General features: G+C 39.4%; 1 protein-coding gene across 2 annotated transcripts in view; it reads right to left on the bottom strand.

Annotated features, from left to right (window-relative positions):
• The window catches only part of PAX5 (paired box 5), a 298,952-nt gene that overhangs the window by 260,607 nt on the left and 14,321 nt on the right, over positions 1 to 24,024 (bottom strand). For both annotated transcript variants that reach the window (XM_060237028.1, XM_060237029.1), the window contains exons 4-5: positions 15,745 to 15,809; positions 12,423 to 12,551 (exon numbers count right to left, since the gene is read on the bottom strand). In XM_060237028.1, coding sequence (XP_060093011.1) covers positions 12,423 to 12,551; positions 15,745 to 15,809 — 194 coding nt within the window. The remainder of the gene's footprint in view (positions 1 to 12,422; positions 12,552 to 15,744; positions 15,810 to 24,024) is intronic.

Genomic DNA, 24,024 nt, shown 5'->3' with positions numbered 1-24,024 from the left:
CCCCTGACACCAAGCTAGCCGGAACCACGTTCCTGTGCGTTCCTGCTCCAGAAAAAAAAAAAACCCTGGTAACAATTATTACAGCTTGAATCATTGGAGTACTTAAAATGATTTTTTTATAGTGAACACTTGTTTGAAGTAGTCAGTCGAGAAACATGTCCTGGTTTTTGTACTTCTACTTCTTAAAATATGGAAACCCTAATGTCTTCTATACATCCCCTTTTAGGAAGATGGAACTTTTTCAGTTAATTAATTTTAACAAGGAAAAGTTGAAAGAAATTTCAGGATTCCACATACATGCGCGTGGACACACGCACATTAATAATTGTGAAAACTAAAAGAGGAACAAGAGAAATGCTCAGCATCTGATTGGTGGGTTCCCAGGGTTACTATCATTCCTCCCAACACAGGGAGCAGCAGCAGCTGGTGGAAGAGGAAGTACTTTCTGATCCACTAACCATTTATGGAAATCTACATGAGAAAAGGACAGGAAATACAGAAGAAATGTATGTTATATCTACATTAGAACAAAAATGGAGGATTAGAGATCCTAGATAAGTTGACCTAACAGCAAGAAGGGTGCCAAAATCTTTTTTTTTAAGTTGTCCCTGTCAGTTACTATTGTTTTTATTTCTTGGTATAAAACAAAAGTAATGTATGGTTGTGAGAGTTGGATCGTAAGGAAGTCCAAGTGCCAAAGAATAGATGCTTTCGAACTGTGGTGCTGGAGAAGGTTCTTGATAGTCCCTTGGATGGCAAGGAGATCAAATCAGTCAATCCTAAAGGAAATCAACCCTGACTGTTTCCTGGAAGGTCAGATCATGCTGAAGCTGAAGCTCAACTACTCTGGCCACCAAATGAGAAGGGAGCACTCACTGGAGAAGACCCTGATGCTAGGAAAGATTGAAGGTAAAAGAAGAAGGGACAGCAAAGGATGAGATGGTTAGACAGTGTTGTTGATGTAACAAACATGAATTTGAACAAACTGAGGAAGATGGTGGAAGATAGAAAGTCCTGGTGTGATGCGGCCCATGAGGTTGTGAATAGTCGGACTCAACTGTGCAATTGAACAACAATATAAAACAAAATCATTCAAAATGAAACTCAAAATGATTGCAATAATTGAGTGTTTGTGTCACCTTTTTCAATGGCACTGATTAGCCTATACACAAGCATGTAGGTGTATATATACACATATGTACATATATGCATACATTAAATAATAGTCAGATAGATGGCAAGATATGAAATATACTACCCAATAAGATCAAGACAGGCTAGGTTTTGCTGGTACCCTGCCTTTTCACTCAATAAATATATTTTAAAATATATTTATAAACATGGTTGTTGTTGTTTTATACATCAACCACTGAAGAATATTATTAATACATTTGAGGGCTTGACACAACAATGGCCCTTTCCTAGACCTCTAATAAGGAGTGGTCATTATGCATCCACCCAACAGGTTGGATCCAGCTACAACTTTCATGCAAGCAGAATTTTTTTTAAAAAAACCCAAAACAGTAGCATCTTATGTTGAGGAAAACTTATTGTGTCCCCATTTGCATTTGTGCTTGTTCAAGATTGTGTGCAACCAATTTCTGGGCACTATAATATACAGAGAGGAAGATTCTAAGTGTTGTGCAAGAAGTTGTACAAGGGGAACTGTAATAAGTCTATTTATGTTTCCACTGGAGTATCCCCAGATCCGAACCTATATGTATACTGTAAGAGCACTGTTTGTCATATATGCAACAAATGTACACATCTGCATATAAAGCATGTTTGCAGTCCATATGTACAAAACAGCCCTTTTTTAAAAGGACTATGATAGGAACCAAATGCTGTATATACCATGCTACAGTTGTGAACTCCTACATGGAGATCTCTGAGATCTCATAAGTCCTTTGAGGTGAGTGTATGTAATATTCCCCAACCTCTCTTGACTACTACAAGAGTTTTTCTGCATTTGGCACTGGACATCTGTGGACAGAAATCTTTTTGTATTGTTATTAACACAGACTACATTCACTGGATCAGGATAAAACAGAACACCCATGTGACACATTTCATATAAATACTTAACGCCCAGGCAAATATTTCATGCCCGTATTCAAGCTCGTGCATTGCACTGAGTATCAGACAAAAGCTGAATGCCGCTGTATTCAAACTCTGCACAATGGCATTTATCTAGCTATTTTCTCTAGCTTTCTCAGATGTATAACTCCTTTTCTGATACTTGAGGTGGCAATCATTTTCATGCCCTCCTTTTGAGCATCTTTGAGGCACCTGATTGCCTGATATTGGGCAAAGAATGCATGATTAGGTAGAATGTAGCTGAAAAGAGCAAAGCAAAATAACACCAAGAGATAATTTGTACCGATAATGGAGTGGTCCTTCCAACAACTGGACAACACTCATCTCTGGAAAGTGTTTGCATTCGCTCTACCTCTTGAAAATATTCCTATACATTTTCAAAACTAGCAACATGCAACACAATAATTCTATATGACAGTAAACCTAAGGCCAGATTAATGTGTTTTGGTGTATATAAAAATCCCAAATAAACTAGTTAAGGTATATTCCATTTTTTAAAAAATCAACATAGGTAATAATTCAGCATTCTGTATAGATCAGGATGATTTCAATTGTTTCAAAACCAGTTTTCAATGAAATAAAGGCACTTTCTTTCCACGCTTGTTTTGTTTTGTACTGAAGAAAGGAGAGCAATGATTATTTTTAACATGATGAGGTTTTGCAGTCAAAGATTTGCTGAGGCCTTCCTGGCAACGAAGAAACACTACACATTTCCTGACAAACTGTTCAATACGCCTACTTAGCACTGCAGAGAGGGGGATGATATACAAAAAAATTACCAAAGTTTAAACAGGTTAATACATTCACAAAGAACAGTGTGGTGAAAGCATAAAAGCATCTGCCATTTTTTTTAAAGGAAGGTGAATTCATCTCTATTTCAGAAGCTTTTGCTGTCTAGTTACTCTAGCATATTCTGTTTCTTATGTCAGCCTCCAGTAGTGTGTCCTTTAGCTATAAGTGAAAACAACCGATCCCCCACTAAGACCCATCTGTTCTGAGTCCATATTACAACTGGGGGGGAAATGACACTTTCAGCTGCATAAACCAATAAAGATTGTCTGATATAGTTTGCCCCTGTTGCTACCACGCATGCAGCCCACTGAGTTAAAGACTGGTGACATCTGCTAAAGAATGTCAAGGGTGAGGTGAACAGAAAAAGGTAATAAATCATACTGTGCTGTGGATACAGCTATATATTCTTAGGAAAAGAGCCAATTCCATACTTCTCAGCCTATTCAGAAGGCACCTGTGAGTATGTCACAATTACCACTTAATCCTTTTTAATATATATATATATATATATATATATATATATATATATATATATATATATATATATATATATATATATATATATATATATATACACAGTTAGAGCTGAACTATATAGATATTTCAACTATATCAGAAAAAAGTTACGGCTAACACACTTTTCTAAAGTTAGAAAATGTTAACTGATGCCCTTTGTATGTATTACGAACTCCAAGACAGTCCATAATTAAACGGCCATGCACTTTCCACCAAAGAATGCAATGACCTAATAGAATGGTAAAATGGTAAAATAGAATGGTAAAATTACCATTTTCCTAATGGTAAAATTCATATTTTATACTGTATAAATATGAATTTTATGAAAATTCATATTTATACAGCAAATTGAATGCTGTAGACATCTATAAGCATTTTAAATTCCTACAATATCTATAAGCATTGGAGATATTGTAGGAATTTAAAATGACATTTCTGGATTTCTAAGTTTTACTTAGGGAAACCTGACAGGAAAACAAAATATTTTGCAGTTTTTTGCAATATGCAATCAGGCATACTTAATGACTTATTCAACATGCTATAAATGTCCAGATCCAAATTAAAACATGTTTAAATCAATTTGCTTTTAAAAGGCCACTCTTGAGAAAGTAATAACTAAGCAGATTTGTCCATACAGGCAAATAATATAAACATATTAGCTACAATCTTTTAAAATCATATTCTAGTGAAGTACAAATGTTTTTAAAACAATTATCTAAAAAAGGAATGCTCTGAATATCATGGAACACAGAATTATTTGCCACAAAAAAAAATCTGCTGCTGTTCTCTAGATTGTTTTTTTCCCCTGTATATGTGGCTTTTTGAGTTAACAGTTAAAAAAAACACCTGACGACATAATGGTCATAGAGCCAGTTTGGTGTAGTGGTTAAATGTCCGGACTCTTATCTGGAAGAACTGGGTTTGATTCCCCACTCCTCCACTTGCATTTGCTGGAATGGCCTTGGGTTAGCCATAGTTCTCTCACAGGAGTTATCCTTGAAAGGGCAGCTGCTGTGAGAGCCCCCTCAGCCCCACCCACCTCACAGGGTGTCTGTTGTGGGAGGAGAAGATATAGGAGACTGTAATATGCTCTGAATCTCTGATTCAGAGAGAAGAGCAGGGTATAAATCTGCAGTCTTCTTCTTCTTGGTATACCATCCCATCAATGTCAATTGCCAATTTAAAAAAAAACTTCAAAAAGCACACATACACTCTTGGTGGCAGGGGGGGGGGACAGGGAAGGAGAAATGGCTGTTGTATGGGTGGAACTAGAAAAATCTAGACTTTCCCAGCCACATGGCAGTCAGCACAGCTGTGCTGCAGGATTTCCCAAAACATCACTGCAAAGCAGGTTTGGGCAAAATTGCAGAAAACTCAAAAGAAACTTGAAAAGTCAAGGCACAGGAACACCATGATGCTGTGAGAAAGTAGGGGAAAACCCCGCTTCCCAAAAGCATCCAACCTGGGGAAAATCACTCATGCAGAAACATCCAAGCATAATTTTGGGGACACTAAAAATGTATTTGGCATATGCAGTACAATGGACAAATCAACATATTATGCTATGTTTTAAAAGCTACTATCGTCTGTGCTGTAGTAGTATTTCTATAGACACATAATGACCCTCATACCACTATCAGTTACATAAAAGGAGGACTTTGGGCATGTTCAGCTTGGGATACAAGGGTGAGAGAAGCAGTCATATGCTGAAATTCCGTCTTCTGCACCAATTGGTAAAAGAGCAAGAGTATCACTGCACTTGGTCACCCTAATTATTGGGAACTAAATTCCATTCCCAATCATTGAAATCAGTGGCCATTTTAGTTCAGTTCAATTGTATTGCATAGGGCCAATTGCCATTACAAGAGGTTAATACTAAATATATAATTCAAATTGTTGTACTCCGCTCTGAGCCCCCCAAAAGGGGGAAGGGGCGGAATAGAAATAAAATAATAATAATAATAATAATAAATGCATGAAAAAATGCAGTACAGCGAGCCTGACTTAAAATACTATTAAAATTACATTTTAAAACTTGCTTCATAAGAGAAAGGATTGACTCCCATAAGCAACCGAACAATATTGACACTAGCTTAGCCTGAATTTTCTTTGCCACTAAGGCAAAAAGAGCAACCATATTTGAGACCTCTGGTTCCACATCTCCAAATAAGACTATGACTGAATTCCATCAGAGTGCTAAGACCTAAATTGGCCAAGATTGTACCTAACGATTTCTTCCATGGGGCTGAATAAAGAGGGCAGGCCAGTAGATAATAACACAGGTCTTCAGGATCTGGACCTCTGCATATACAGAGGTGCTGGGCATCTGATGTTTGAGTATAACAACCTTCATGACTGTTTGCATAATTTGAAAACAAACAGATGTGAAAGCTGAACATAATTTTAAAAGGAGATCTTGGGCAGATATTTTGCCCTGAGATGATCTAGTTTAATAAATTTATACCAAGGTGAAAATTTGGTTGCCATTATAGTTTGCCTGTCTAAAGCTGCATCATGTAAATATATTTGAGCTTTAAAATCAACCTGGGAAGCTCCTCAAACAACATCTGGCAGATTATATATTTGGAGAATTTTGTTATAATTGGATTGCCGTTTTGGATCTTTTAGGCTAGCGGCCATTTTAGAAAACAAGCGACTATTTCTACCATTCATTCTCCTTATGACCTTGAACTAGATGGCCCAGGCTAGCCCAATCTCATCAGATCTCTGAAGCTTAAACAAACAGGGTTAGCCCTGGTTAGTATTTGGATGGGAGAACCAGAGTTGATGCGCAGAGGCAGGCAATAGCAAACCACCTCTGTTTGTTTGTCTCTTGCCTTGAAAACCCAGTGAAGTCACCATAAAACTAAGTTGGAGTCCAGTAGCATCTTTAAGACCAACAAAGTTTTGTTCAGAATGTAAGCTTTCATTTGCAAGCACACTCCATCGAACAATGAAATGGGGTACAATGAGCAATGCTGCATATAGCTGGTGGGCAGTGGTTAAGCATGCAAAGTAGTACAAAGTTAGAATCCAACAGGGAAAATGTTGAAATGAACAAACTGAAAGAAAACCCAGTTTGGTCTGGGTAGCATTGCATGGGAAAACAACAAAGCCAGTAAACAATTCTAACATATTTACCGCCTTTCAGCCCATCGGTTCTGGTCCAACCTGGGGCAACAGAAAACAACTCTGCACCATCCTCTATATGACAGCCCTTCAAGTACTTGAAGATCAATATCATATCACCTCTTCTCTCCAGGTTAAACATCTCAAATTAAATTTTAAACTAAATTAAATTAAACTAAATAACAAACTAATAAACTAAACTAAACAAAATACAAATATTGTTGTGTGTGTGTGTGTTTTTTTTGGGGGGGGGGAGGAATGCAACGTGGTATAGCCTGACCTTTTCAGATCTCTGAAGCTAAGCTAGGTTGATACTTGGAAGGGACCCCAGCAAGGAGAACTCTGCAGAGGAAGACAATGGGAAATCACCTCTGCTTCTCACTTGCCTTGAAATCCCTTTTCTGGGAGTGCCATAAGTTAATTGCAAGTTCACAGCATCTTGCAAAAATATTGGAGGGAGTCTTATTAATTGGATTAAAATGACTGCCCTTTTCTAGTGCAAGATTCTTTCAGTTACCTTAGTGTTCATATTTCAAAAAGGCCCCTGTTCCTTTTGAGACAGAAACTCCACCAGTCAGTTCAGCTATTCTTATCACAGGGTTATAGCAATAGGAAAACTACATTTTGTTTTTGACCTGCTTTTCAGAAAGATTCCAAGATAACAAACTGCATCATGGGGAAAGTTCAACATGGTCTGTGATCAGGAACAAATGTGAATTCAGCAAACATATGTTCATGAATAAAATTTGTACCAAGTGACTCTGTGGTGGAGATATCAGCCATTTGAATGCACCTTAAAGTAGGAGGAAAATTAAAAGTCCATGTGTTTGAGGAAAGAAGTATGAAAGTTCAGACATAACTAGGTTTTCTACCCTCCAGTTTACTTGTTCCCATTTAATTAGGCTATTTCAGACTACATTTTTCAAAATATAAGTCATTATGAGCACTTGAGAACTGATGTGGTGTGACGGCTTTGTGAGCTGTAGACTAGGGGTGTGCATCCGGTTCGGCCGAACCGAATCAGCCGCCGAATCACCACTGATTCGGCTGCATACGGAATCGCCTGCAGCCAATTCCAATTGGGGCCCATTATGCGGGAGCCGAGTACGGCTCCCCGTATACTTCCATATATATATTCGGAAGTATATGGAATTCAATGCAAAAGGCGGGAAAGGGGCTTCTGCAGCCTCAGGGGAGCTGCTTGCCTCCTTTCCTGCCTTTGGTAGCCTTTTCCCGCCTCTCCCATAGCCTCCCTGGGATCAGGGAGGGGGGAGGGGGAAGAGGAGCCCCAGCAGCCAATCCAAAGCATGCATTTGCAAAATGCATTGCAAATGCATGCTTTGAAGGGCTTTTGTGTAGCTGATCCTCCAGCCATCAGCAACAATGTTGTTCTTTTGTCTGGCCAATCACAAAGTAGTGCTGCTGTGTTGGTGTGTGTGTTGGTATGAGAGATTGCGCTCTGCTGCTGGCTGGCCTTGGCCTCAGCTGCTGCTGCTGCTCTCTCTCTCTCAGCCTTACCAGACTTCCCTGGAGTAGAGAAGACAAGGTAAGACAGTCTTGGGGTTCTTGTTTTTATTTTAGTTGGTAAAAGGACTTTTTAAGACTCAGAGTCTTTTTACTTATCCAGATTTGGGGGGGGGTGGTGGGTAGCTTATTTGGGGCTAGGGGGTTCTGCTTGGGGAAGGGGCCTGGGGTGGGGGGGTTGCCAATTTGCCCATATCTTACTTTAGTGAGAGGACTTTTAAAAGTGCAGTGTCCTTTTACTTTTACTTATTTGGGTGGCTTGGATTTCTTGGGGTTAGGGTGAAGGGGGTTTTTTGGTGGGGAGGGGTTGGTAAAGTTCCTGTATTGTTAAAAGTTAAGTTTTTTTACTGTTTTAAAATAATTCTGTGTTTGATTTGTTGCTGCTGTGTTCTGCTGCTTTTGCTCCTTTTTTCTTCTGGTTCTTGGGGGGGGGGTGCTGTTTGGCCTAATTTTAATTGTTTAAAAAACCATTTTTTAACAGTTGAGTTTCTTGGCCTTCTCCTGTTGTCCCTTTTCCTGGTTCTGGTTTGGGGGGGGGGGGAAGCTGGCACCTGGGTGAGAGACCCAGAACCAGCAGGCTTGTTGTGCTTCACCAGCTCTCCCTGTGTTGTTTGGGGCAGGGCTGGAGAGCTGGCATCTGGGTTTGCTGCAGCCAGGTCTGCAGAGCAGACCTTGAGCAGATTGTGTTTTGTGTGGCAGTGACGTTGGCAACTGGATTTATATTGGTTCCAGGCCTGCAGGGTTCATAGAGTATATAGAGGGATGTAGTGCATTTGGGTCCTATAGAGATTATCTGGTGTGAAGTTAGGTTTGGCTTTGGTGCCCCAGGAATTGGACCCCCTTGTCCAATTTTTTTTTTTGGCCTTGTGGGCTTTGTGTGGGACAGTGCCCTGAAGCTGCACAGCAGTTTGGGGGGCTCTCCTCAAAACCTCCTGCTCCCCAGAGCCACTTTTCCCACGACAATTACAGTGAGGAAGTGGCTCTAATTGTTTTTTTCTCACCATTGGGAGCAGTGTTCCTTTTGGGGTGCCCACAGATGGGTGCAGTCTTTTTGGGCCAGGGGGGTTGCATGCTGGGGAGTCCCCTGAATCTGCCCTGCAATTTTGGGGCCTCTCCCTCAAACTTCCCTCTGGCCAGAGCCACTTTCCCCACAGCAATTATAGTGGGGGAAGTGGCTAATTGGGCTTTCCCCATCATTGTTGACAATGGGCCTTTTGGGGAGCCCAAAGACAGTGACCCCCTGGCCCAATCTTTTTGGGACTTGGGGGTTTTGGAGGGGAGAGTCCCCTGCGAGTTTCCTGCAGTTTTGGGGGCTCTCCCTCAAACCCCCTGCCCCCCAGTAGCCTCTAATTATGCCCTATGTTGCCATTGATTTCAATGGCCCATAGGGTATAATGGTGGAATAGGGGCACCCTCTTTGGGTGCCCCTGGAATGGGACCCCCTGGCCCAATCTTTTTGTAACTTGGGGGGTTTGTAGGGGAGAGTCCCCTGCAGGTCCCCTGCAAATCTGGAAGCTCTCCCTCAAACCCCCTCCCCTCCAGGTGGCTTCAAATACACCCTATTTGCCATTGATTTCAATGGCCCATAGGGAAAAATTGGGCTGTATATTCGGAAATAGCTGCGCATCTACCATATATGTGGCTATTCCGACTACGGAATTCAGAAATATACGGGATTCCGAATTTTTTTTTCCCCATATACTTCCGAATCCGTGTAATTCCGAATTATTATTTTTTTTTTGCACATTCCTACTGTAAACCAAGACATCCAAGGCTCAAACCTCACCTCAGCTATGACTTCTCAAGACAATAGACAAGCTACTATCTCCCAGACTTCTATCAGCAATAAGAGAGTAATAATGGCTAAAGGCAAGGAGTTATAGAAAGTAAGAGACAGCAGCGGAAAAGGCTTAGGGGGTTTTTTTTGTGGGAAAAGCCCAGTAGGAACTCATTTGCATATTAGGTCACACACCCCGATGTCACCATTGTTTCACGCAGGGCTTTTTTTGCAGGAAAAGCCCAGCAGGACCTTATTTGCATAGTAGGCCACACCCCCTGGTGCCAAGCCAGCTGGAACTGCATTCCTGCTCCAAAAAAGCCCTATTCCAGTTAGCCATCTGATCCTTGTGCTCACAGTTATATATGGAAGTTAGATTACTCACAAATGCAAGGAACCATGATGCAATAACGGACTGCTGAACACATTTCTCCAACATTTAAAATATTTCTACCACAGGAAATTGAATCACTGAACAAGATACTTGTGAGGGATACTTGTGAGGCACACATACCCTCCCGTATGTGTGCCTCACAAGACTCCACAGCTTAGAGGGGGCGTTGGTCACTATTAGGGCTTTTTTGTAGAAAAATCCCGGCAGAAACTCATTTGCATATTAGGCCACACACCCTGACACCAAACCAGCCAAAACTGCATTCTTGCGCATTTCCGCTCAAAAAAAGCCCTAGTTACTACAGTACTTTAAGCCTGTTTTCACAATTTTTAAGATACAGAAAGTAATGTAAGCTGTTTGTTGAATTCATGCACACTCAGGACCTTTTTTGTAGAAAAAGCCTAGCAGGAACTCATTTTCATATTAGATCACACCCCCTGACATCACCATTGTTTCACATAGGGCTTTTTAAAGAAAAGGCCCAGCAGAAACTCATTTGCATATTAGGCCACACCCCCTGATGCCAAGCCAACTGTGTTCCTGTGCATTCCTGCTCAGAAAAAAGCCCTGTGCTCACTAAGACTATGAACTGATTAAATAATTTACAGTGCAGTCCTAAACAGATTTATACCTTTCAAAGTTCATTTTAGTCAATGCGCTTAGAACAATGTAACTCAGTTTAGGCTTGCACTGTTAATGAATTAATCAAATGCATTTTAATGATAAGTTATCTGGCATGATTTAAATAAAAACTGCATATTAACGAAACTTCAGTATAATTGCTCTTTATGAGATACTAAAGGAAGTCTGAAATAATTTATATTTTTAATAACTAAAACCTGCCACACTTTGTTCAAAAGAAACACTACCCTTCATATTTTCGTTTTTTATTTTTTATATCAGGAACACCATTCAAACAAAATAGCCCTTAAAAATGAACGAGTGTGCCTTTAATGCATAGCTCCATTGATAACAATATGTCCTCACTGCTTAACAGGGTCCTGTGAAGATTAACGTCCAAAATCAACGATCTTTAATCTACGAAGTAAGTCAATTAAAAGTTATACCCTACTTCAAATTGATCCCATGTTGAAAGTGGCTTAATGGGACAACCAATGATTTTCTAAAAAGTTGTCAGAAAGGAGCTTGCGCCCGAATGTGTTGTGTGTTGCTGATACTAATGAATCTGTGTTGAAGTAAAAATTCTGATTCAGAACTAATGCAAGGTTGTTTAACAAATGCTAAGCAAAGTTTTACAGCTCCCCTCCTCCCCACTTTTTACAACATTATGAGAGCAATACTTAGAAGATGTATTCAGAATCCTACTCCAATCTATCCAATAGGACTTATTCCTGGGGAAGTGTTCTTAGGATGGCACGGTTTCTATATTTGGATAGATTGTTTTAAATTGCTTAGAAAACTTTCTCCCAAAAATGTAGTTTTAAAACTGGAATCAACCCTCAGGCAAACTGATCAAGCAAGAAGAATCAGAGCCATTGCCCAGTTCTCATATTAATGTGATGTAGCGACAGAGGTTTTCTACCATGTTGCCAATTAATGCTCTAATTGGTATTGGTTGAAATGCCCAGAACCACATCTTTTTACTTATGGGCATTATGTCACCATCTTTCATCCCCTCTCTTCCCCATTTTCAAGTAAAAGTTGAATTTTTATATTGCCACAAATCTGATTGTCAAAGCTGCGATCAGACACATCAAATAATGCACTTTCAATCCGTTTGCAGTGCACTTTCCAGCTGGATTTTACTTTGTGAACTGGCAAAATCCAGTTGAAAAGTTCATTGAAAGTGAGTTGTAAGTGCAGTATTTAGTGTGGGTGATCGCAGCCAAAAACTATACATGGCAAATTAAAAAATATCTTTTTTATAATCTCATTATTTTGTAGATCAGCTGATTCATAATTTTCCTGATGTTATTTGTACACTCATTTCAAATCCATCATCTTTATTGATTTGTGTGTTTATATGTAGATATATTTACTTGGTTCTTTTCTATAAAAACATATAATTGAAATGACTTACAAAAAATAAAAACTTAAACTTCTGGAAGTAATTCTGCAATGGAGTTTGTGTAGTAAATATCAAGATTGATGATACAATTCCATATAGTCATTTCTTGACTATAATAAACAACAAGGAAGGAGAAGGGGAGGTACAATTTTGTTTTCCTTTACCTTCATCTCTTTTGCGTTTGTTGCTTTCAGCGCTGGGGGATGTAATTCCCAGAATTCCACTAATGGAATAGGAAGAACCTGCTGAGTCTGTGCTTACTGAGGACACTTGGGTCACGGAACCTGTAGAGGCTGTAATTAGAAGCAAATGAATCAATGTGCAGACCAGCATGCACAAGAAGACGTGTGCATGATTCCTACCATGACCACCATCTTTGATTTCTATATTGAAATACCCCTAGCCAGAATACCATCCATTTCTGCACTTCCTTTGTAATCTTGTGCTGGGCAGTTTGGATGCAGTTGGTAAACATTTGCATTTCATCTTCTGGCACGCCTTACAATGCAGCACTAACGACTGGATTTAGCTGCAGTCACACCCACACACGGGGCTCTGTACATCCTGAATTTTGCAAAGTAGGGAAGAATCGCTCTGCCCTTTTCTTCTTAAACTATATGCATCCCTTCTAAGAGGGAAGTAGTTCCAGGGCTATTTATTTAATTCTTAGACTATAGTATTTTTTCCTAAGTCTACAATCTACTCATCAGCAATCCATACAGTAACTTTGTAAGGTAGGCTGTTATCATTCCTGTAATTCAGTTGAGAACAAGAGATGGTTGCTTGCCCTAAGGCAGTCTAGCAATTTCATGACTGAGCTGAGATTTGGTGCAGGAACATTCTAGTTTACAGCTCATGCTAACCATTATGCTACCATGGTGCTCCAAACATGGCTCTTGCTATCCCAGTCTTCCTTGAAGAAGCTCAAGCAAAGTTCTTCCATTTAATCTTAACAACATCTAAGTACTAGTGGTTAGGCTGGGAGGCAGAGTTTTGTCCAAGACCATACACTGAGGTTTATAGTTAAGCAGGGGTCTGAAACTAAGTCTCCCCTACCTGAAGTCAAACACTCCAGACCCTGCATCACATTGCTTTCCTAGAAGGAACCACCACAGACTGCTCATGAATGCATATGAACTAGGGTTCCCAATCCCCAGTTGGGAGCAGGAGATCCCCTGGTTTGGAGGCCCTCTCCCTGCTTTAGGGTTATCAGAAAGCATGGGGGGTGGGGGTGAATGTCCACTGAGCACTCCATTATACTTTATGGCAACTGGTCCTCATAGGGTATAATGGATAATCAATCCATGGGTACCAAGGGCTCTGGGATGGCTGTTGTTGTTTTTCAGCATAGCATCTAGTGCCTCCCCCCCCCAAAAAAACCCACCCAAGTTTGAAAAAGATTGGACCAGGGTGTCCAATTCTATGAGTCCCAAAAGAAGGCACCTCATCCTCCATTATTTTCAATGAAGGGAAAGCATTTAAAAGGACCTGGTCCCTTTAAATGTGTTGGTCAGTATTCCCTTTGGAGTTCAATGGCACTTGCAACAACCTTGCTCCTAGCTCCACCCCCAAAGTCACCTGGCTCCACCCCCAAAGTTCCCAGATATTTCCTGAGTTGAACCTAGCAACCCTAACATGAACACATACATGAAAACACAAAAAGCTGCTTGCTTTATACTGAATCAGACCATTGGTCCATCAAGGTCAGTGTTGTCTATGGAGATTGGCAATGGTTCTCCAGGATCTCAGGCAGAACCTGCTAGCCAGAGGTACTGGGGATTGAACCTGGGACCTTCTGCATGCCAAGCAGATGCTCTGGCACTGGGCCACAGCCCCTCCCTACTGCTCAAGCATTCATTGGAATCAGGAGGTTGCACTCGGGAAACAGCACTGACAACTACCCACAGCTTGTGCACTTTAGAGCCACTCCGTTCCATATGCCTCAGCCCCAACACAGTAGCCCACAGAATTAGGTAGCAAGGCTCACCCAAGAAATCAGGTGCCTAAGGCAGAAAATGCAAATCATTTACCTTCTAAGCATTAAAGGATAATTGTACGTCAATCATATCCAAACTCTACCTCTTGAATCTGCCAAATGGGAAGTTGGGACCCATTCAAGGCTCAAAGCTCTGCCACAAGGAATCTTTGCTTTGCAAATAAATGCTGCTACTGGATTCAGTACACAAGCCAGATGTTTTGTTATGCTTTCTCTTCTACTGATTGGTTGGTTGGTTTACTTTTTCATATCAGTAGCATTAGTTTTTGGTTTTGTAGATGATGGCCATCTTGATTTATGTACTTAGGAAACTGCATTTTAGAAGCCTATTCAACGGTATGGATCTGCCACATACAGAAAATACACTATAGTTTGTCTAAAGTTCACTTTGAGGTGAAGTAGAGTTAATTCCCTATTTGTTAATTCTATAATTTGTTAATTAGTCTAAAATGCAGCTGAAGATGGAAGGGGGTAACTACCTCAGAACAGAAAGATTGCTTCCTTCTAGCCTGATCTACAATTCATTGATCTGGATTTAAACTAGTTGAGTGTCTCCTAAAATCAATGGAATTATGCAAAATTTTAATCTAAGAACTTCATTTGAGTTGATCAGGCTGTTAATATTGAAAACATGGCTGATACTCAGAAAAGGTGGTGATTTTTTTAAAAGGCAAATTAAATGTAGTGTATTAACTCGGAGCAGGAGGAGGAGAACAAAGATTACAATCTTCATAAAAAAGAAAAAAGGTAATTTTTAAAAATCAGATCAAGGCAGTCACAACTCAGTTAAACCCAAGTACTTTGATTCAAGTACTTTCATCTTATTCTGTTCAGCAGGCCAGTATCAGCTTGAATAAATTATACAAGTTGTTTTTTTAGTCAGCTGAGTTGTATTTAAGCCAACAGGCTGTGTTGCCCTGGTTAGAGATTCCACCTGAAAAACCCTAATACAGAGACCATCACTCTTCAGTGACTAAAGGTAGATGGACTGCATCTAAATTAGGAGAAAAGGGGGGGGGGACCCAAAAGAAAGTTTTGAAAGTTGTACCACCTCTTCACTCAAATTACAAGTGCACAAAAGACTTATGGAAGGGATGGTTGATAGAAGAAAAAAAATACATTCAAAACTACTTACTGACTAACGATGCAGAAAATGTTATGAATAACTATCCCTTTCTTGATTTATTACTTTAATTATCTGACATTCTATAGACCCCCATTAGTGAGATGATTTTTTTTTTTGGTTTAGATTTCAATTTTCTGTCTCATGGTGAAAGCTATTTATCATAATAATCAGTAAAATTCAAAACCTTTTAGCAGTATTTATAAAATTCATTTACCATGTTCAGCCCTTGGAGAATGACAAAGAAGGTGCATTAGTACGTGTGGTGAAGTGTTCTGTGCAAAATTATCTGCCCATAAGTGATTAAAAGTTCTTTAGAATTAATGGTATTATATATGTGTTTTTTAAAAAAAAAAAATTGCCTTACCTATGCTGTGACTGGAGGCAGGGACTTGCTGGTTGGGTGGTTGCTGTACCTTTGTCCGTATAATCCTGCATATAGACAAACGGCTACTTAATATTAGGCATGGGAACAAATCAAGTTTTCAAATAACCAACAAGCAAACATGATATTGTTTCATCAATTAGTATTGTATTTCCCAAACAAAATGTTGTGAATATCTCGCCAATTCGACAGTTACATATATGCAAGCTAGAGTCAAGTCATGTAGCACCTTAGAGACCAAAAAGATTTTTAAGATTTTGGAAGTTTATACCACAAATATCTTATGGGTCTCTAAGGAGCTACTGAAGTCAAATATCTGCTGCAGACCAATATGGCTACCTTCTGAAATTACCTATATATAACACTTGACATGACTAAAAAGTACAGAATATATATCTGTTTCTGAAAATTCTGAACCGTGATTTAAAATTCAGTGCATTCATATATGGATGTCAACATTCAACAAATTTTATACATTTATTCTAGCCCAGATATCTAATTCTCTCTCAATAATGAGAAAAACAAAAACAGCTGATACAAATAACTCAAAGTAAAATATAATGAACAACACATTTCAGCTTAAGCACAAGTCTTCAGTTCTTCACAAGTGCCCACTGTTCCACATAATGTTAGATGTATTTAAATCTTGTTTAAATTAATGTAACACAAGTTTGTTGCAACTACCTTGTTTCATTAATTTCTCTGGGATTTCAACATGACTGACATTATCAAGACAGAGGATCGGAAAAATACTGTGGGTTTTTAGATGATCCATGCTTTGAACCTGAGCATAGCAATCCATACATTTGGGGAAATGATACTTTATCCTTGTTGCTGAAAGTTCAATTGAACTAGCATGATCAACAGCAAAGATAGCACTAGATCCCCATAATCGGGAATGTCTCATTAATCAGGTCATTTTCCCTTTTTGCTTGTTCCAATTGGCAGATTAAAGCAACATAAGTAAGTGCCCTTATTATAAACATCAGTATAAAGAAAGGTTTTGTCCTGGATTAATTTAAACTGATAGGTATCCGAACTCATTCCTAGCTTCAGAATATCTATTTACACCAGTGCAGTCTGAAAACAGAATTGTTCTGCTTCCCTATTTGCACATAGTTAAAATACATATTCAGAAAAGGAAATTCCCAGCAGGTTGTTGTGGCATTCATTTGTATTGGGATGTGGAAGAGAAGTTAATGAAGAATAAATAAGATTGTTATGGCAGAAAATCTACAGCAGAGAGGTGTTAAGAACTATGAACACAGGAGGTCTTACCCTTCATTTTTTCCTACTGACACAAATGGGAAACTTGCCATTGATTTAAATAGGAACAAGATTGATGCATTCACTATGAAGTGGTCTTTCCTTAAATTGTGCACAGTTAATTGACATAATTCTCCACACGGTATATATGCCTCTTTTAATATAATATTTCAGCAGCTGCCTGTGGGTTGCTGATTTCCTCTGTGGATACATAACTGGCCACACTCCCAGGTTATGTCTGACTATCATCTAGTTTTGTTTTTTCTTGTTTGGGATCACAAAATAATACTTACTGGCTGGTGGCTTTTGTTTTGTTTTTTAGTTCATCACCATTTCACATCATGGGGAGGAGGGAATGATAAGGTAAAATTATTGTATCTCTCTTTTTCTTTGTATGATTCACCAGTTTTTAAAGACAATGATATTTTTCATATACTCATTCTTATGTCATACATAACAAGCTATTAAGGAGGAGGCCACCTTTGAATAAAGAGTGTGGGTTGGAGCCCAACTTCCACAATCTAAGGAATGGAGGGGATCGCAAACAGCCCCAAAAAATCCTCTGATGAAGGATAGGAGGACAAACATTCATGTGTCATGAGCAAGGCTGCAGTGAGGAAGAACTCTAGTTAAAAAAAAATGTCCTCTTCTTTGTTCTTGTATGAATTTGTGTAGCCTCATAGCAGAAACTGATTGAGATTATTTAAAGATTAATGCCCAGTGTGACTGGAAGGAAGTCTGCTTCTACCTTGTAACCAATCAGCAGACTGGTTTCATAACAGTAGCATATCAATGTGTAACTGACCCAGGCTATGGACTAGTTGTATACTTAGCTTAACTGGCACACTTCCTACACCAACCCGCATGTGCACAGGGCCTCATGTAGGACTGCTATGACGTCATCCACACAACACTTAATTTAAGGGCTAGCTAGCTTGCCCCCTATTGTTGTTGGGTTGGTGTGTTATAGAATGAGAAAGAAGAACATTTGAACCGAAGCAGCGTGCGCTTTCACTTTACTGAGCAGTCTTCGACAACATGTATGAGATTAGGGGTAAAGTTCCTAAATCAGGGATGGTAACCAAGACAGGGTAGTAACTCAGCACTTCTCACTTCAGATGCTAAGCAGTCGAAAACTTGGCATTTCTCACTTCAGATACTAAGCAGGAAGTCAAAATTCACTTCAGATACTAAGCATTTCTTTCTTTCTTTTTCCAAAGTATGCTATACCTTGGGGTTTTTTCCCCTTCTTGCTTCTTATTGTGACAGCAGAAAGTGCTAAACAAATTGAATATGATTTTAGGGGGTCACATGATGGAAATCATCAAGCATTTGAGTAGAATTAATAGGCTAAGGGTGCCTCTGTATGAAAGCTGACTTTTAACATCCCTCAAATGTTTTGATGCCTGAGATCCCTGTCTGGGTGGCAAATTCATACTTATGCAGTAGCAATGTTTTCCGTGGATATACTGGTGACTGTAATTGAGAACATGTATGCACAAACAGAGACAGTGAATGTTTCCAAATGCTCAAAGACATCCATTGGAATAAGCCAGAGATTCTCAATTCACCATGGCTCTGTGGCATATGTCCACTATGTTTACATGCATGAATCTTTACTTGAAAGTGTTCATAGCAGCAAACAATGTAGGACAATCCCAAGCGCCCCATAAAAATATGAATCATTCCCAAATCTAGCTAGAACAATCCAATAATACTCCAACAACTCACTATTCCCCCCTCCTGCAAGTTCCACAGTGTTCTGCAGTTTTACCTAAACTTGTTTGATACAATCTCCATTCTTTCTCACAGACAATGACACAGTACTCTAATTCAGGCATTAATTCATAGCACTAAATTTGCCTTCACATACCCATTATGTGAAATTGGTAGGAGAACCAGACCCTTTTCCTGTGGTGTTTCCATGTATGCAAATCTATACCATTCTTGGATCACTTTATTTATTTAAAATATTTAGATCCTGCACTATTAATATGAAATTCACAAGAGGGCTTACAATAAACAGCAATTTTAAGAGACAAATACAAAAGCCACAAAGCAACAGTATAAAACGGCCTTTGTTCTTTGCCATTTAGGAACTGTAAAGTATTATACTCACTAAAGGTGTGTCATTCTTGCAAATTAATTTTTTAATATAACTCAGCAGACAAGGAGCATTAACCAGAGGCCTAAAAGAGCCTGCAGTATCAATGATTGGGGTGGAATAATCAAGACTTTTTTGTGGGAAACAGATCAAGAGGGACAAATTGCAATTTAAAAATCACTATGTTCAAACTCTTCAGGTCAAATATATTACCAGATAGCTTAGTAAACCCCACTGATTTTTTTTAACTTTTAAAAATATATTTATTCAGGGCTGTTTTGGAGCAGAAACACACAGGAATGCAGTTCCAGCTGGCTTGGTGTCAGGGCTGCGGTCCTAATATGCAAATGAGTTCCTGTTGGGCTTTTTCTACCAAAAAAGGCCCTGTGTGAAAAATGGTGATTTCAGGAGGTGTAGCCTAATATCCAAATGAGTTCCTGCTGGATTTTTTCTACAAAAAAGCCCTGCATTTATTCAATAAAATAAAAAATATGCATCAAAAAAAGGGTACACATAATAGGTACCAGATGAGCATGTCTACCCAAACTCATAAACATTCTGTGAAACTAAAAACTGTATCACTCACATTTGGCTGCAAGTTCCATTCTCTGCACAACCCTTGGCCATAATGAGTCTAATCTGGAAGAACTTCTATTTTTGTTGGTAGTTTCAACAGTGTGTGGGTTTCTTTTACTTTCGTCAGCCAATCATGAATTTTGGGCCTATTCTTTTGTTTCCAGTTCCTAGCAAAGACCAATCTGACTGTGGTAACAGTAAATCCCATTGATATCAAGTGGATTGGAGCCTAGACTCATTCCACTCATGTAAGTGGCACCTGTTCTGACCTTGGTGGTCTGGGCTAGCCCAATCTCATCAGATCTCAGAAGCTAAGCAGGGTCAACCCTGACTAGTGTTTGGATGGGAGACCACCGAAGGAATCCATGGTCACTATGCAGAACCAGGCAATGGCAAAATACCTCTGAATGTCTCTTGCCCTGAAAACCCTACAGCAGGGGTCCCCAACCCCCAGGCCATGGACCAGTACCGGTTCGTGGCCTGTTAGCAACTGGGCCTTGAGTTGTATAATTATTTCATTATATATTACAATGTAGTAATAATAATATGATGATGACATTGGATTTATATCCCGCCCTCCACTCCGAATCTCAGAGTCTCAGAGCAGCTCATAATCTCCTTTACCTTCCTCCCTCACAACAGTCACCCTGTGAGTTGGGTGGGGCCAAGAGAGCTCTCCCAGAAGCTGCCCTTTCAAAGACAACTCTGTGAGAGCTATGGCTGACCCAAAGCCATTCCAGCAGCTACAAGTGGAGGAGTGAGGAACCTAACCCAGTTCTCCTAGATAAGAGTCTGCACACTTAACCATTACACCAAACTAATAGAAATAAAGTGCACAATTGTATCATCCTGAAACCATTGCCACCCCGCCCCCCAGTCAGTGGAAAAATTGCCTTACACAAAACCAGTCCCAGGTGCCAAAAAGACTGGGGACCGCTGCCCTACAGGGTCACCATAAGCCAGATGTGAATTGATGTCATTCGCCACCAGGGATTTTTTTGTAGCAGGAACTCCTTTGCATATTAGGTCACACACGCCTGATGTAGCCAATCCTCCAGGAGCTTACAGGATTCTTACTACAGGGCCCAATGTAAACTTCAGGAGGATTGGCTACAACATGGGTATGTGGCCTAATATGCAAAGGAGTTCCTGCTGCAAAAAAACAAAAAAAGCCCTGCTCACCACCAAGTGGCACCTCCATGCATTTCCACTGATTCCTCCCTTCCTCCACAGTCTCCCCAGGCTGTTCCCAAGAGCTCTTCAACTCTCAGGAGCAGAATATCAGGAATCAGAGTAGACCTCAACAGAAAGGGATAGTGAGAAAGAGGATATGCGGGATCCAAACAAATGGTATTTACAGGGCAATCCTAAGCAGAATTATAACTTTCAAAGACCACTGAAGTCAGTAGGCTTAGAAGGGTGTAAGTCTGTTTAGCATTAAAAGGTTTTATATGAAAGGATTTTTTAATAAAGGTGCATGAACTGTATTTTTAAGTCAGACTCAATACAGGTGTGGGAATTTCCAAGTTTGTGCAAGCATAGAGGAAAAGAAGCTAAACCAGACTGCAAATTGTTTACCGGAAACATGCAACAATGATCATAAGATCATACTTAATTCACTTTCTCTAAATACAAATAATAAATAAGATATTAAATTTGACATAAGCCACTTTTATGAGCATACACTTTATGGGTGAGAACATGTATGCATTCTAGCTTAACCACTACATCAAGGGCCTTTCTCACACATACAGTAGCATGCTGATTTGTGATTTAGGAATCCCTTACTTAACTGCTAACAATTTCTGACCAAGAGTTAGAAAAAGAAAAATATGTATCTTGCAATAATACCCAAAGATGGAAACCCAAAGGTTGCTAGAGTGCTGAAACCACACATGCAAACTTTTCATAAATATCTTTGTCTCAAAGAACCTTAGAATCTCCTTGCTAAATTAGACCCAAAGTTCCATCTAGACCATTCTGCGGTCATTCTGATTTCAACAGTGGTCAGCCAATGCTTCTGGGAGTTCCCAAGGGGTTACTTCACTTGTCCTTCATTCAAAGAATCTAGGATTCAGAGGTAAATAATCTAATTGTGTCAGGTTTTTTTTTCCATTCTGTGTTAGAGGATGTTGGAAAATGCAATTAAATGTAAGTATATGTAGGTAACTGCATTTGTTCTCATTCACTCATTGTTGTCCTTGCATCATCCATGTTAGGTCCAGAAAAAAGGTCAGATCCTAGAATACAAATTTAGCAGGTTGAGCCCTATGTACGATTGCTTCCTATGAGCTCCTAGAAAGAAACTCATGTCCTGAGGGTAATAAATAAATCTTCTTTTGCTGCTTTCTTGCAACTTTCTGCTTCCCTTCCCATCTTTTTCCCTCTTCCATTACTTATCTTTAGATTGACTCAGATGGGTAGTTGTGTTGGCCTGAACAAAGTTGAAGTCCAGTGGCACTTTGAAGACCAACAAAATTTAATTCTGGGTATAAGTTTTCATGTGCTGAAGTAAGCATGCACACGGAAGCTTATACCTAGAAGTGGAGTTCATTGGTCTTAAAGGTGCCAGTGGATTCCAACTTTGTTCTATTATTTTTAGATTGTAAGCTCCTTTGGAGAAGGAACCCATTTGCTGGCTGATGCCATGTACTTTGGTGGCCCTGTGCTTCTAGTAATAGTAATAGCTGCTGTAGTGGTTAGACATTAGACTAGGATCTGAGCGATATATGCTCAACATCCGGGGAAGGTTTTGGCTTTTATGCCCTGTTGTTGGCACTTCAGAGTAACTGGTTTACCGTTGGTGAGACAGGATGCTGGACTAGACAGACCACTGGTCTGATCTACTAGGGTTTTTCATGTTCTTAAATTCTCAATCTTCCATGGAAGCTTGCTGTCTGACATTGAGTCAGTCACACACAATCAGCCTAATCTATGTCTCAGAGTCATTGTAAGGATAAAATGGAGGGGAGGAGAATGATATAAGCCACATTCGCATTTTTCTTGGGGAGAAAAGTGGGGTATACATGAAGCAAATAAATATCAAGAGCAACCCCGACACTTAATGCTTCATGCAAATGTTGAAATGTCATAAACAGGACAATTTTATAACTTATAGAATTTTTAAATTATTATTAAAGTATTTGTTGATATAAACTTGAGTTGCATCAGGGTAATATTATTGCCAGCTGGAAAATTAAATAAAAACATAGTTAAAGTATCAATCTTTTTTCCAACTAAATATGCATGGAGTCAGGACTATACTTTGTAAAAGTACAGCCAATAGCACAAGCAGAGTGGCCAGATCTGGGATGGGAAATACTTGGAGATTTGGAGGGTGGAAACTGAGAAGGGTGGAGTTTTGTATAATGCCACAGAGTCCACCTTCCAAAGCAGCCATTTTCTCCAGGTGACCTGCTTTATTTTTCCTGGAAATCAATTGTAATCCCAGAAGATCTCCAGCTACCACATGGAGGATGGCAACCCTACTTGCTGATTCCAAAATTCAGCTGATGGTTTCTGGCAAACATAAAATACCATTGTTTCAGGGTTTTATTTTGTTTTGTTTTTCAGGGCAAAAAATTCATTCAAACAGCCCAAGCCAAAGAGTAGTACCAACTCTACTAGGTTGACATTAATGGGACCAAATTTGCTTAACTCCAAGTACCTTCCTATAATTGGGTTATAGGTTAAGCTGTTGTTTTTCTTCATTGTGGTCAAAACTTTTTCATAAATTCAAGACCAGCACAACTTCATATAGCAGGGCACATTTAATTCATCCACAATACCGGAATGTTCACAGCAGTAGAAGCACAAACCATATAAATATAAATACAAAAGTATGTTAAAAGACCTCAGATCTGAGAAATCCAGGTAAATAAGGGTAACTATTTTCTCTATGCCATCATTGCCAATGAATATCTTGTAAGCAGGTCAACCTTTAATGTTTGAAACGGCACAATAGTTAACAAAATGGCCCCAAGACAAAGTAAGTTACACTTAAGTCCTATTGAAATTAATGGGACAGAAGTTAATCATGACTAAACTGCCCTATTGATGTAAATGCACAAAAAAATATCCCCAGCTTTCTCTGGATTGGCAATATGCATTGAATTATGTAGTTCTAACACCAAATTTCTGGTGAAAAAATATACATTCAGACTTACAGATCATTGTGAGGAGAAATTGGTGTATTTGCTGTTTACAGGACCTCTGGTATATAGGACTCTCTAGTGATTTTTTTTTTTAATCCTGTAAGGAATTGCCAAATATTTCATGTCAATTCCAAAGGGACATCTAAAAGGGGCATACAAAAG

The sequence above is a fragment of the Heteronotia binoei genome, chromosome 4, assembly GCF_032191835.1.
Source record: "Heteronotia binoei isolate CCM8104 ecotype False Entrance Well chromosome 4, APGP_CSIRO_Hbin_v1, whole genome shotgun sequence".
NCBI classification, from domain to species: Eukaryota; Metazoa; Chordata; class Lepidosauria; order Squamata; family Gekkonidae; genus Heteronotia; species Heteronotia binoei.
Note: the sequence above shows the minus strand (reverse complement) of the source record. Positions and strands in the feature narration are given on the sequence as shown.